The sequence below is a fragment of the Paramisgurnus dabryanus genome, chromosome 1, assembly GCF_030506205.2.
Source record: "Paramisgurnus dabryanus chromosome 1, PD_genome_1.1, whole genome shotgun sequence".
Classification (NCBI taxonomy): Eukaryota; Metazoa; Chordata; class Actinopteri; order Cypriniformes; family Cobitidae; genus Paramisgurnus; species Paramisgurnus dabryanus.
In genome coordinates, this window is record NC_133337.1 from 31,580,523 (window position 1) to 31,596,437 (window position 15,915).

The following is a 15,915-nucleotide window of genomic DNA, read 5'->3' on the forward strand; positions in this document are numbered from 1 at the left end:
AGAGCACCAATTATGCTAATAAATTAGCACGTTAGCACGTTATTGTAATATCCCATAGTACATACATGTTATTAAAACTTGAACTAATGCACTGTGAGTCTTATAAATTGCTTACATACCTCACCGATTTCTGCATGTCTGGAAAACGCTCGGTTTAGTTCCTGTCTCCGCCTCCCAAAATGTCTAGTGTATTCGGATTGGTCAGATGACTACTCAACTGTTATTGGTCAACTGGGTTCGGCGTGTGTTTGAAAGGTTACGCCCCTGACTACGCGTGGATTTTCCGGTTCTGACTGAGAGTCACAGGCAACGTAAACAAGCGCTATATTTCTCTATAAACGATGGTGTCTGTACTGCCTTACCACTTCAAGCTCGATCCAGAGAGTTCAGACGGCCGTTACGATGTAAACGATCTCCGTCAATGAACGCGATTGGATTTAACTTTTTTAGGTGTCCTTAGCTCTGCCAGAATGCTAAACGAAGACGAAAATGTGTTGCAAAGACATCCAAAAGGTAATTATAACGTACTACATTACTTTGCAAACTATATGGAAACACCAAATGTAGCACATAGAAGGTTTTATTTGAAATGATTATAAAACTATTTCACTTATTAACATTATTTTACTATAGTAAACTTTATTATAAAAGACCGCTTACATACTATATTACTGTGCAAACTATATGGAAACACCAAATGTAGCACATAGAAAGTATTTGTTGAAATGATTATAAAACTATTTCACTTATTAACATTATTTTACTATTGTAAACTTTATTATAAAAGACTGTTACATACTGTCAGGGTTGCTGGTAAAGAACCCAAGTGCAGACAGCTCTCAACTCAAAAGACTTTTATTTTATAACAAAAACACCCTCGAGGGGGTAAACAAGGCAAGAATAAAATAATAACAAACAGGGCAAACCGAGACAGACTCCTGACCATGACACACATACATACAATGATACCACAAAGACAAGAGACACAATGGCATTTAAATAGGGGAACTAATTAGGGGACAATAACCAACAGGTGAGGAAACTAATCATACATAATCAGGATACAGGAAGGTAAGGTTAAGACTAAAGACATGAGAGCACGTGCCACACATAACAAATAGGTCACGTGATTCTCCACACAAAAACTTATGAGGGTGTCAGGATCCTGGTACTAGAAACAAGACAAAACACATATAATGACATTCAGGATCCTGACACATACTATATTACTGTGCAAACTATATGGAAACACCAAATGTAGCACAAAGAAAGTATTAATTGAAATGAATGTTCTACATTATTTCACTATGGTAAAGTTTATTATGAAAAACTGCTTACTTATAAGTGCTATGTTTTTACTTATTAGGTTTTAAGGAGAATGCAACATGTTCCAGGGCCTCTTACCTGCGTGATTCATCATCCAGGTTTTGCACAAATTGTCTAAATCCCTACACACAGAACATTTATTGTACCGACTATAAGCCTTTGAGGTGCAGGACTAGAGTAAGTTTTATTACATTTTTAAACCAATAACACTAAAGTATCATTATAGTAACAAAGTACCCAAAAGAACAAAAGATGCAACTTTAAAGAAAATATAATAGTCAGTCAAAAGTTTTTTTTATTTATTACAAATATATATTTAAATGTTAAACAATATACAAATAAACATACTTTAGTAACCATATTGTGCTCTTCTTTCAAAAATTTTTCAATTCATTTCTTACAGCTATCTATTCAGATAAATGGCATATCAAAGCTTTGTCAGCTGGTGCTATCTAAGACGACACTATAAGGTTATCATCCTGTCGTGTGTTGTTCTCCAGATACGCTTGGAGCTTCCTGATCAGATCGGTCACAATTTTGGCTTTCGACGACCCCTGCACTGAAGATGGCATGCAATCACGTCCTCCTTTGAAGGTCTCTCAAACTGTGATGCCAGGTCCATTGGAATCGGGGTTTCCTTCAGCTTATCTTCAAATACCTCATCAAACACAAGCCTGATCACATCATCCACATAACTGTAGAAATATTGCAGTCAATAAATCTTTTGTTTTGATCATTTATTTCCCTGCTTCATACATTAAGTTTTTAATTATGAATGTATTTGAAATAAATCATTACTGCTTACGGTATGTCACTTGTGTGTTTTGGGAACATAGCCTTGTACTTTCCCTCTCCTGCTTTTGTTACGGCTTGGTGACATTGTAATGGATGGCTGCAAGGTACAAATACCTGTAAAATATAAACAAGCAATTAATTTATTGTAAAAGTAAATACTACTTTATTTAACACAGTTACTAAAATACTTAAATACCTGCACAGCATTCCAATAAATGAGAAAATCATTTTTTTTTGCTGCAAATCTGAAATCTCAGGCTACGAACGGCAAAGGCATCCACTGATGATGATGATGGAAACATTGTGAAACGATGCTACTGCCTGGGTTCCTATTATTATGCAGAGAAAAAAAACTTTGTCATCATCAGTTATACATTTAAGACTGGTAGTGGTTTCACTAGGTAAATACATAATATGTGTTAAACACCTTTGCTCCTCATATGCCAGTCTGACTCCTTGTACTGTGTGTAATGATGTTGCATGTTTGCATACAGTGTAGAAGGATGTGTCCAGCTGCGAATCTAGGATATAGACAAATAAAACAAACATGTATTCAGTCAAAAATACATATTATAACAATAGAGTACAACGACTATAAATCGTTAGACTATTCATTAAAACGTAAATGTATTATATTACATGGCCCAACATTAGCAACATACATTACGTGTTTACTTCGTTTCAAAATCTAAGAAAGCTTCAAGTAAATACAACAGTAAAATACATATAACTTTAAACAAATCATCTGTACTTAGAGTTTCTTGAGTTTGATCATGAGAACAAATTTTACCGGTAACAGTTTAGCTGGCATTTGTATTTGTATTTATCTTAGCAACTTAGCAAGTTTGTAAACATGTCTAAACCAACATCGATAAAAAAACGAAAGCCTGCATAATTCAACATACACGTGTGTAAATATGGTACGTTGTTTATGAAATACAGTATTACAACACAAAACAATTAGCTTGCAAGCTTAGCTCTACACGCACATTATGTTAATCTCCGGTTACCGGTTACGTAACGTACAGTAAAAGGCAAATAATAAACATGAATACTTACAGCCTGTGATCCAGAAGTGCACAGTAATCCAACTTTCAAGAGGAGACGTCGCGCAAATCCAGCTTCGGTTCATGAGAAGCAGTTATTGTGAAAACTCCGTGAACAACTTCTGACTGGATTTTTCCGGAACCGTATTAAACATGATGTCCTCTGTGGAAGTCCATAAAGTGCTATTTTGCCCTCGCATCTAAAGAGAAAGCGTCTACTCGAGAGATTTAATCGCTGAAACAATGAAACAAGAGTTTGCAAACACAGTCAAAGCAGGGACTCCCAACCTCCGCCATTTTAGCTCTCTTCTGACTCGGCGCTCCCCACCCCACCCTCGTCTTATCTACGTCACTAATCCCAGGAAGTAAACTGTTGCCTACAATCCGAGTGTTTTTTGTAGTCCTCGAACGTTAGAGACGATAACTCGCGTCATCGTTTTCTTTGAGGTATGTACTTTTTGAATATCGTTAGCATGTACTAATGCACACTTACACACAAAAGGATGTTTAAAAACGTGTATCCCATAATAGGTGCTCTTTAAACTTTGCTACGACAATGTTCGACAGCACCGTTTTTGGCCTTTTTATGGCCTTTATGATTTACAGCCTGCTGCACCAATACACCCGTCCACGCACGTACTATTAAAGACAAACACTCAGCAAGTCAATGTTTTTTTTTTTTTTTTTTTTAATAAAAGCCACTTAAATATGTTTTGTAATGTAATGACATTTTTTATTTATACTTACACTGTAAAAAAAATGAAAAGTTGGATCAACCAATACAATTGGTAACACCCAATCAATAATGTTTTTTTTTCCTCAAATGAAATTGTTCAATTAAAGTATTTTTCTCTTAAACACAATTTTTTTAGGTGTTACCAATTGAAGTAATTTTTTAAGTTGGTCCAATTTTTCACTATTTACATACCTGTATATAATCCTGTAAATTATTAACTAAATACCTTAATAGTCCTCTGTCTCAAAGTTATGTTGGGCTCAATTAAAACTGCACATTTAAATTTAAACTTTTAGTTAAAGATAGCCTGGGTTTACCCATGCTGCCTTGCACGCAAATTTATTCACGTTGCAAGTCTAGCATGGAAACCATGGACCAATTTTTCACCTCAAATTTGATAAGTTGGTTGACTTGATTTGAGTCAAAAAAATAATGGTTATTCATGGTATTCTATTATACAATAGAATACCATGAATAATGACTGAATACATAAGCTTAAGCAACTAAATATTGTTTATTTTTGTTCAACCAAGTCGTTTTACTCGAAGTTGGGCTAATGTCCACGCTAGCTGCTATATGTTTTGCATTGAGATGATACTTGAAGCTCGATGTGCTGCGGTGATATGCAAATTCCTTGTTGCATAGCTTACACACAACCATGCTCTTATTAACGCTTCCATCCGTTCGTTTTTTATAAAATAATTTTCCGTCCACGGGGCCAGGGGCGGAGTGGGACCCAAAAATCTACCGGGAAATTTCATAGACCACCAGCCCTCTGTGGTCAAAAAAAAAAAAGAAAAGAAAATGGTTCGCTGTAAATAAGCAAATGCTGAAATCTAAAATTACAATAAAATGACTGCAAAACAACATGAAATACCTAGTGTAATAATTATTATTTAAAAGATCTTAAAGTCAACAGTTCCCTAGTTTTAGGTAAGCTAAAGCTTACTTTGGTTGCAAAGCAGTTGCTTATAAAATTATTAAGCCTGTTTGGAGAGAGATATTTTATGTGACAAAATGTCAGTCATCGTGTGATAACGAAAATTTTACGAGGCTTAAACTAACTTACGTGTTCTGAGCAGGTGTTGTCAGTGAACAGGCTGTAAACTGTTGGCTAAGTTACAGACACTCGTGAAAAACTGATGCTAATTATCTGGGAAACATTCTCTAACAGCAGTCAAGTTGTCATTGTTTGTGTCAAAGTTGTGCATTTGTTGTAACAAACAGGAGATCAAACTTACTCTGTGCTGCTCAAAGTGATGCTCGGAGCTCCATTCCTCTGTGGGTGTGCGAGGCTATGCTTTTTTTATTGGCTGTTGCGTTAAATCTTACCCAGATACAACAGTCCTATTTTCTGATTGGCTATTGTGTAGTCTCTTTCTTTATTTTTTGATTGGCTGATAGAACTCCAGGGGAGACGGTAGAGAGAGTGGTGAGCCCAGATACATTTTGAGCGCTGAAGCATATTAAATATATGATAAATAGGTTTTAGTGTGGCCGGAGTGCATGACTAAAGACCGAAAGCACGGCTATTATGAACATAGATATGTATATAAAGGCTAGATGGCTCAAGGCGGAGTCAGCTGTGTCGTCACTTGGCGGCCATCTTAGGTCAGTGCTGCCATAGTGCTGCTCCCTGCTGCTGTGGACGGAAGGTGAGTGACATACGCCAACTAAAATGCTCGTAACTTGCTGAATTCTTGACGGATTTACAAACGGTTTGGGTTTTTACAAACGTTATTAACGTGGCTATAATTATGGATGCTTTAACATGTTTCATGAATTTTTTATTTATTTTTAGTATACGTATTCAGTGTCATAGGTACATCTTTGACGTTTATAACAAACCAATCCGTTTGAAAATCGGTAAAAAATTAAGCAAGTTATGGTCATTTAAAAGTACCTGCATCATTAAAACTCAATGCTACGAGTGAGCGAGCGCCCTGTCCTAAGATGGCCGCCAAAATGCGGACGTTCAACTCAATTGGCCATCAGCGCGGACGAGCCATCTAGCCTTTATATACATATCTATGATTATGAACCCTAGTTGGTGCGCCAGTATAATCGGTCCGCCGAAACTCATCCAATGAGAAATGTTCCGCGGTGCAAAAATAAGTGCGATTAAAATGCTTTAAAAATGTTTAATTAACGCGTTAAAGTCCCGGCCCTAATATATATATATATATATATATATATATATATATATATATATATATATATATATATATATATATATATATATATATATATATAAATATATACAGTGGATATAAAAAGTCTACACACCCCTGTTAAAATTGCAGGTTTTTGTGATTTAAAAAATGAAAACAAGATGAATCATTTTGGAACCTGTTCCAACTTAATTCCGTACTGCCAACCTATATATTAAAGCTAATAACAATAAGAAAACTTTTGTGGTGAACAAATGGCAAGTAAAGTTGTACAATAACCAGGTTGCATAAGTGTGCACACCCTTAAACTAAAACTTAGTTTAAGCACCTTTAGATTTTATCACAGCATTCAATCTTAATGGGAATGTGTCAATCAATTTCACACTTTTGAATTTGCTATATTTTGCCATTTCTCCTTTCAAAAGCATTTTAAATCTGTCAAATTGGTTGGGTGTCTCCTGTGCACAGCCCTCTTCAGATCACCCCATAGATTTTGGATGGGATTTAGATCCGGACTCTTGCTGGGCCATTCCAAAACCTTGATATTGATTTGGTGAAGTAATTCCTTTGTTGATTAGATGTGTGCTTTCTGTCATTGTCATGCTGTGAGGTGAAATTTCTCTTCATTTTAAGTGTTTTGGCAGAAGCCTTTAGGTTTTGGGCCAAAATTGACGGGTATTTGGAGCTACTCATTATTCTATCCACCCTGATTAAAACCCCAGTTCCAGCTGAAGAAAAGCAGCCACAAAGTATGATGCTGTCACCAGAGGCGTCATGCCCATTGAAACTGAGGGGGCACGTGCCCCCTCGGATTTTTGAGCCAAATGGATTTTGCAAGCAACCTCAAAAATAAAAAAAGCGTCCATTAATCTTTTAATCTGTTTAAAATGCCCAAATTATCAATTTTCTGCTGCATCCGTGTCACTTTTCAGAGTTTTGATAGTGTTTTGATCGTGTACATTACTTTATTCTGGCGGCAGTCGGCGCAGCCGCAGACGTCAGCGTCTGAGCACGCTCGAGCTTAGCTGTTGCTGCTCGACCTTATTAGCAGGCAAGGGCGTAGGTTTGATTCTGGCATTGGTGGGGACATAAATAAAATGGTTGCATTGCAAAAACTGTTTATCACCGTTTACTTGACACAAACAACAGACAACTCAGTATGCACTTTACTCAGTAACATCTGACTCGCCACCCCCGGCCATCCCAAATTTATAATAAACAATTCGTTATGTCCTAGAGCCTAATAAACAGTAACTGTTTAAGTCTTTGTCAAAAAAAAAAAAAGAAAATCACATTGTAAGATATAACCATATTTACTTTATAACATTGAAGAATATGCAATTAATATTTAATTCTTAATTTAAATTAAATTAATTTAAATTTGGTATGTATATCATGCTGTTTCCTGAACAAAGTTTATTAACGTTTCTGTAGTTCACATTAAATCTTCTTTTCATTAACAGACAGTTAATCAGTGTGAAAAAAAATAATTTTAAGTTAAAAATGCAACCTTACATTATGTCTACATCTGTGCAAGTAATGACCACAGTGCAGTAATGTAAAGTATTCAGCAATCATGACATGAATTCATGTTTTTACCATGTTGGGGATGTTTCAGGGATTAGGGACCCCCTAAATAACCTTGCTACCCCATTTATAAAAGGTTGACAAAAGTTTGCAACTCCTCAGGTTAACATGGGATTGTCGTGTATTGGTGAAAATACTTTCCTTGAATCATTATGTGACACAACTTCCGTATTTTGTGAATGAAACAGTTACAGTGGGTATAATAATACTTTCTTCCTCACTTACCTGTAGCCCGAATAATCACGCGCGTCTTGAGTGAACTTTGGCGCGTTGTACAAAGTGAAACCATCCTATCACACGTAGCGAGTAAAGACAAGCCCATAAACTGATGTGAATTAGAGAGGCGGGACTCAAGAAATGCAAAGCCAATCATATTAGCGATGTGAGTTACGGAGGCGGGCATTGCAGAGAACGAAAGTTGTTAACCGTTTGTGTACCACATAGAGCGTCATTTTTACAGAACAGGATTGCAAAAGATTTCTAGTCTCATTTAAATGATTCCTGAAAAAAAATATAATAAGTAAAAAATAGAAAACACAAGAATAAGAAGGACATTAGTGGTTATATATAAATACAGATTAATTGTTTGGTCGAAATTATTGCTAGGGACAATTCAGTCTTCCCTGAATATTGCTAGGGACATGTCCCTAGCGTCCCACCCTAAATCTACGCCCATGTTAGCAGGGGCGGCGTTTGCGTATGGCAGTTGCCATACTCTAGCATTCAGACAAAACACCAGAAATCAACAGGCTATAATGATGCTCATTAAAGATAATTTAAAATATTTTCAGTAGAACATATCTAAACATTGGTACATCACTAATAAGTATCATTTACACGTGTGTTCGACTTCATGCTATGACACTGGAACCGACAAGCGGATGACATCAACGTGCCGCGACAGCGGTTTGAAATCAAACTCTTCCGATGATTCCTCGAGTCACCCTCGCGGTACTTTGACGTCATCAGCCTGTCGTTCTTACAACGCAGCTTGAAGTCGAACACAATCTATAGTGGGGTTCGCGCTGCAGGAGGTCTCATGATGACCGCTGCTTTTATAATCTTTATTTTCGCAAGTAAAATCCTTTTTGTTTTAACATTTAAACAGACCCATGGTTCTCCCCCACACTCGCGCTTTGCATATTGCATACATTATTCCAGAAGTAAAATGATTTGCTCTGTGGATAAATAAATATGTTCTCTTCCACTGGGGATTGTAACGCAGCCGAAGTGAATTGTATTAATTATTTGCGCGCATTTTTGAATATGGCCACTTGTGGAATAAAAACTGCACGACGACAAAAGGTAAGACTTGTTTTTGCATTTAGCTCTGTTTTACTAAGAATTTTATTTAGTGTTGGATAACTATGTGTGCTCTATCACATCATTTAAAAGTCTTTATTGTGTGTTTATAAGTGGTTTTGGCGGTTGTCGTGACAAGATTTGTGAAAGGATGTCACAGTATGTTTTGTTTTGATATTATCTTGTTTTAGTTTATCTGTTGCTGGAGTTGTGCTTAGTTAAGAATTATTTGAAAAGCATTTTAAATAATCATGATTTCTATTGTTCTATTGTTGTTGTTTCATTTGTATTGCTTCCGTATTGTTGTCAGTAGTGTACATCCGTGCAGTCGTAGGATGCTTTTGTACAGGTTGGTGGAATATGTACACATATGTGGTTTTATAGATTAGTTATTTGAGAATGGCCTTCTTGTACGAAGAATTTTTGCCATACCATAGCCTAGGTTTTCGTGAAACGCCGCCACTGATTAGTAGAGATTTTTAGATTCATCTTCTTGGCACAACGCCAAAGTTCGCCAGAGTTCACGGGGGCGCGGAATCACACATGTTCACATATAAGGTAAAATTTAATGCAAAAATCCGTTCCTCTAATAATTGTATCTAAACATATTTTTTAAAATCATTATTGAACATTAAAATCAATCACGTGGCTATAGCTTATGGCATTTTCGTTGTTTATATACTTTATGGATGTAAATTACATTAATTTCATAGGATAATGCAGTTGTTGTGCAAAATGCATTAATGACAGAATTAAACAAGTCGTTAAACAAAACGTAAATAGAACACATGCCGTTTTAGATGTAAATATGATGCCAATATGTCATTAATCCGATTGAATAGTATTTGAAATGAAAGTTAGTCAACACTTTTATTTTGGAGGTTTTTGCACTATGGCAGGGGCGTTTAGAATGTTAGAAATGTAAGTGCCATGGAAAAGACTGAAAGCTCTATAATATAATTCGTTTGATGTATGTGTATGCGCAAATTTCTGTGAGCTTTGCACACTGTGCCCCCTTAAAAAAAATTGGTGCATGACGCCCCTGGCTGTCACCTTCATGCTTTACTCTGGGCATGGTGTTCATTTGGTGATGTGATGTGGGTTTTATGGCACCAAATATATATTTTGGTATAACAGCCCAAGTTCAACTTTGGTCTCAATGGACTATAATACATTATTCCACATAGATTTGGGATATAGAAATATTTCTCTGTTGATTGATATTTTTCAACAATGGGATCATGTACCTGCTGAGTAAGCTCTACACAGACAATGGCTTTTTCAGTGGGATGATACACAAAAAAAATCCTTTATGACCAGGCACACTTCATTGATAGTTAAAAAGTAATTTTAATTGATGACAGGTATGTACTACTTTATATTTAACTTAAGTCTAAATGTGATTGGTTGCTTTTGAACACTGCCACAATCACTATTGTAAAAGGGTGTATTTATATACATACATACATACATACATACATACATACACACACACACACACACACACACACACACACACACACACACATATATATATATATATATATATATATATATATATATATAGTAATCAGTGCACTTTGCATGCAGAAAGACTCATGAATGATCTCATCATGATCTCAAACTTCACATGTGCATCTTATGACCTGCAACCTGTACTTTTTGCATGAATAAATTTACTCCACAATGCACTACATTTGCTTTATAATTGCTTTTATTAATTTGAGAAGGTTTGGTCGTTTTTAAAGATAATTTCAGAGATATTTTATAGATTTTAAAGATCAGAAAAAAATGTAGTACAAACATAGTACTTTTGAAACAGATTGATTTTTCATGATCACAGAGGTTTGGCACAAATGTAGCTTAATGTGGTATAACAGGACACATCGTACCAGCAACGGTTATCTGTGGGATAAGATGAAAATAAAATCTGATAATTACCAGTGTAGTTTGGAGAAAAAAAATATATATACTGTTCATTCAGAAAATATTCAATATTCAGACCACTTTCACTTTTGCTCTTCACATTGTCAGCTGTGAGAACTTTAAAGAGGTGTGTGTGTGTGCGTGCGTGCGTGCGTGCATGCGTGTGTGCGCGCGTGCGTGTGTGTGTGTGTGTGTGTTTGTGTGTTCTCAAATCATGCCTAATCAATTTTATTTACCACAGGCATATAAATGAGGTATAGAAACATTTCAGCAACAATCAAGAGAAATGGGAGGCATCTGAGCTAAATTTCAAGTGCTGTTGGAAAAGGTCTAAATACTTAAATGTAAATAAATTCAGTTTGAAAATTTGTTTTTTTATGAATCCATAGAAATTGGGTGTAGATTTATGAGATAAAAATAAATTCAAACAATTCTACTATCAAGCTGCAACATAACAAAATTGAAAAATAAAATGAAAGAGATCTGAACGTGAATGAACTGCATGTAACATTTTCTGACACTTAAACTATAGCCTATTTCATACAAAATTCTATAAAATGTTAAGATTGTAAATAAAAACAATAATGATATGAGACTTTCTTACTTCTATAGTTTATTTCCAGGCAGTGCTCTTTACCACCAACATTGTTAGGTTCTCCAGGGCACCAGTTGGTAAAGTGAAATAAAGATCCATCAGACCACAGCCATTGTCCTTCCTAATGAGCGAGGAGAGTCAAAGACTTTACTAATAATATATTCACACACCATTAATGATATAATTTAGTCATTCATATTGTAACAATAAAATACAAGAAATTGTATCTATAGAAACAAAAATTATTAAAAGCATTAATTTCAGACTAGCCAGACAATATCAGCATTTCAGAGCAAAATGACTTACAATTTCACCATCATGGCCACCAATCCAAACACGTGTGTTAGCAGACACAAGCAGAGTCAGGAGAAAGTTGTTTTGCTCTGTATTGTGCAAAGATGCAAGATATGCACCAATGGATCGACAGTTTTTCTAAAGAGAGAGAGAAATTATTTTAATACATATATAAAATCAGGTCATTGAGTATCCTATAACAATTTGAATAACTGAATAACAGTACCTGAGCTGTGACCCAGTCAACTGACTCATAGAAGAATTTGTAGCATTGCCCATCAAAACGTGTCCATCCACGTTGGCATTTCTCTTGAGCTATACAGTGAATAAAATATTAATAATATAATGCCACATTATTAGTTCTATTTTTCTAGAAGTGCTTTAAATTGATATCCTTCTACATAATGTTACACTCCTTTAAAGTTTTATGAAACAACTCTATGGGAATTTAATCTGTAATATTGGTTACAGGGTTTGGTAAATCTTGTAAATGTCTTGGTTACCTGGTGCACTCTCAACAGAAAAGACCAAGAAAAGAAGCACAAGAGCTCTCATGACTGCCATGATGAATCTGAAAATGAATTAAGAGGAAAAGTGACACATATGGACTCATATGTACACTGCTGAAGTTAATGTTACAAAAACTCACCTTTATGTCAAATCTTCACTTTCTGAACTTCAGTGTAGATTGTGTGATGGTCAATGAGGAGTCTTATCTTTTATACTTTACTTCACTGGGAGGGATTCAATATCACAAGGTGTTTAAAGATAAGAAAGGTAAATCTGAATATCATGAATGTGTACATTAACATTTAAGTCAACAGAACTTTATATAATCATATGAATGAATAACTAAACATTACAACTTAATTCCTTGGCAGGTCTCTTTCAACAGGTAAAGAGAGATAGGCCTATGATTAGCATTAGAAAAGTAATTATTAGGCTAATACTGTTGTCAACCTATTCACAAGCAAAATATACAATTTAATTAAAAGCCTTTTGTGTATCACCCAATATATGGGTATGCAAAATTCATAGACTTTGCAAATATTATGTAATTTAATATTGATAACAAAACTTGTGCTTGATCTGTATATGCAGTAAAATTATTTTTTATTATTATTTAATTTTTATTACTATTTATTTTGTAGTGAATAAGAATTATTATTTAATTTTTATTTAACCTTTAACTTAACCTTTAGCAGTTGGGTTGTTTTACCCCAACTGCTGGGTTATTGTCAATCAACCACATTGAAAAAACCCAGCAGTTGGGACATTTTAATGTGGTGTTCTGTCCAGTAGTGACCCAGCCCTGAGTTAAAAACAACCCAGCATTTTTTTAGTAAGAGCTGAACTGTTGCTTCATTTATCCAATTTGGAAAAAGTGCTAATTTGGAATCACACCATGGAAAAAGTAGGCCGGTCTTGTGCCTGAAAATCCCGGGCCGAAAAGTGGCCCCACTCCTGGCCTGATTTAACATGTTAATATTTACAAATCACAATACATTAGAAAGACTTGTTAGTGTTTAATGTTCATTTATCTTTTTAGTTTTGTATTTATTATTGTTCAGAAGAGTTTGTGTTTAGCCTGTAAGTGACATAATGAAAATCATGATGTGTGTTAATTCACTAATAAGGGGCGATTTTCCCGACCGGACAGGGATAAGACTAGTCCTAGACTAAAAAAATTAAGAGCTGCCAAACTGAAAACAACTAGTACCCTTTGTTTTGCCTTAAAATGCACACAAGTAATGTTTAAGTAAGGCATGCTTGTTGAAACTAGTTATATTTCCTAATTAAACTATGGCCTAGTCCTGGCCTAGCAAAATTCAGAGAAAGCTCTAACATATACAATTACAAAACACTGTGCAGAATGTTTACTTGCTAAACAAAAATTGGACTCCGACATATTATTAGTTTGCATCCATATTAATTAATATAACTTAATTAAGTTATAATATTAATTAAGTTATAACTCATAATTACTCCCGCTCGCGTTTGAATGACAGCAGAGAGACTCTTCTTCTTTTTCTTGTGTGATTTGCGGCAGTTTCGACACTACAATGGTGTATCACTGCCCTCCACATTTCATCTGAAGAACTTTGCCTCATAGACTATATCCTCGAGTAAAGACCAGTGTGGAGTAAAAACTATTTTTAAGTCTTTGTTGTTACATAATCCATATTAACAAGAATCGTTTTTAAAGATAAAGATGATATTCCGGAATCCATCAGCTCAGAAAACATGCGAGTTCTTGCATCACGAAGAATTTCACACTCCATTACTACATGTTTCACAGTTTCTAATTCTCCACACTCACATCTACCGTCGGGATGTTTGCCTACCCTTGCCAGCCCACAATTCAGTGCACAATGTCCCAGTCTTAATCTAGTGATTACCACACAATCCCTCCTCTCTAATCTTGTGCCTTTATTTCCTATTTCCCATTCTTTCTGCCATAATTGCTTTATTTTTTTCTGTATAATAGTTTTACACTCAATTCTTCCATACATTACTTTCAAATCAACTTCACTCTTACATGTAGCTTTTTTGCCATCTCATCAGCTTCTTCATTCTCCTGAATCCCCACATGTCCAGGTATCCACATAAAACCCACTGTATTTCCCCGTTTTATCACCCGATTTATTGCTATCAGAATTTCAACGACTAAATGTGGTCTGGCCTCACTTTTCCTGCTCTTAATAGAATCTGAACATAACACATGTCTTTGGTCTCCCAGGTCTTTGTCCTTCCTTCCATTCAAGGGCCCACAAAATTGCTACTAATTCTGTAGTTAAAACCAACATGTTATCTGGTAATCAAAGACCTTGTTTAATACATAATTGGGGAATACTTATTCCTATTGCTTTTTCCATCAATTGGGTTCATAGAGCCATCAGTATATATTTGCACACATTGTGCCCAGTTTCTTTTAAAGTGTTCACAAACCTTAGCTACAATATCACCACTGTCTTCTCTCTTACCTGATCCAGCATGGTAAAATCAAATACAGGCTCAGGCAAGAGCCATAATGGGACTGGAGACCAACATACTGCTGGTCATATCATGTAGTTTTTCAAACCCATTTCATGAGCTTTCTTATCAACAAAATTAATCATGTTCTCCTTCCTATCTCCCCCCCCCCCCACTCTGAAACTCCCAGTGTTCCTCTAGTAGACTTTTGGCCGGATTCTCCCGAGCTTAGTCCAATAGTTCAGACGAGATAATTAAATTCTCCTTAACTGTAAATTAGTCTCTTCCATTTCAACTAGAAATGCATTAATTGGCGTTGTTCTCATTGTCCCACTACAAATTCTTAAAGCCTTAGCTTGGACCAACTCCAATTTCTTTAAAACAGATGGCGTTGCTGCCCAGTATATCATGTTTCCATAGTCAATATTTGACCTGATTATTCCCTGTTAAATCATCATTAATGTATCTCTATCCTCACCCCAATCTATTCCTACTAAGCAGAGAGACTCGCCCACCGTCTCACAGACCACCCCCTCACAGTATTCAGGACAGAAGCGGTCGAAAGTGAAAAGAGACAGGTGTAAACGTAATATGTCTCTCTCGTCCACTTGTGATCCGATCGATGAACACACATCTTAATACGAAGTGTAAACAGCCCCCAGCATGTGGTTACAAATGGATTTATCATTACAGGGAAGAATCCTTTTTTTTTTAAGGCTAAAGGAATCTCCAGATGGCAGATCAGTTTATGTTTCCTTATCACTTGATATGCACTCTAATGTTAATAAAGCATTAGACAAATTACTTTATGGTTTTATTTGGAAAAGGAAACCACATTACTTAAGAAAAGAGATATTGTGCAATTCCAAAGATAATGCCCTGACAGAAGGTCGACAGCTCTGGTCTGGATCCGTTGTGGATCCACCCCCGAGTTTATTGCTTTAGGGGGCCTAGAGGGATTGAATTATGATACACTAAACAATATATTTAAAATTAATTGGATTGCACAGTACTTCTGTATCTGAAAATAGAAAAATATTCTTTAATGGTTAAGAACTGAAACTAAAACCAGAATTTGAGATTTACTGGCTTGATCATGGCTTGATTAAGTGAAATTATAAAATTTTCTTTAACAAAAACCTTTGCAATTATTTTATAAAAATG

At 35.5% G+C, this 15,915-nt stretch overlaps 1 protein-coding gene and 2 long non-coding RNA genes across 4 annotated transcripts; 1 reads left to right on the forward strand and 2 right to left on the reverse strand.

Moving 5' to 3' along the window:
• LOC135779386 (uncharacterized) lies at positions 1–1,869 on the forward strand. Its single transcript, XR_012337830.1, has 3 exons — positions 1–513; positions 1,367–1,503; positions 1,730–1,869. It is a non-coding gene; the product is annotated as an uncharacterized lncRNA (long non-coding RNA).
• A 16-nt stretch (positions 1,870–1,885) lies between these two features.
• On the reverse strand, positions 1,886–3,370 carry LOC135779387 (uncharacterized). Of its 2 annotated transcripts, none has more exons than XR_012337831.1 (4): positions 3,181–3,370; positions 2,318–2,642; positions 2,132–2,235; positions 1,886–2,021 (listed from the first exon to the last, which is right to left on the reverse strand). It is a non-coding gene; the product is annotated as an uncharacterized lncRNA (long non-coding RNA). The 2 variants fall into 2 exon arrangements; XR_010544785.2 differs by lacking the exon at positions 3,181–3,370 and having other exon boundaries at positions 2,318–2,450; positions 2,549–2,736.
• Positions 3,371–10,800: 7,430 nt separating this feature from the next.
• On the reverse strand, positions 10,801–14,370 carry LOC135778970 (galactose-specific lectin nattectin-like). Its single transcript, XM_065289605.1, has 6 exons — positions 14,318–14,370; positions 12,282–12,349; positions 12,005–12,087; positions 11,791–11,916; positions 11,494–11,605; positions 10,801–10,868 (listed from the first exon to the last, which is right to left on the reverse strand). Exons 1-6 carry the CDS (start codon positions 14,368–14,370, stop codon positions 10,801–10,803), a joined length of 510 nt encoding a protein of 169 aa, XP_065145677.1.
• Positions 14,371–15,915: the final 1,545 nt, after the last annotated feature.

Excerpts from the sequence above, each read along its gene's own strand:
- LOC135778970 (XM_065289605.1), bottom strand. The coding sequence starts at position 14,370 with ATGTGGGGATTCAGGAGAATGAAGAAGCTGATGAGATGGCAAAAAAGC. Across the intron at positions 12,350-14,317 it reads AGATGGCAAAAAAGCTACAT|ATTCATCATGGCAGTCATGA; the intron begins GTAAGAGTGAAG and ends ATTCATTTTCAG. Across the intron at positions 11,606-11,790 it reads GTGGCCATGATGGTGAAATT|GAAGGACAATGGCTGTGGTC; the intron begins GTAAGTCATTTT and ends CTCGCTCATTAG.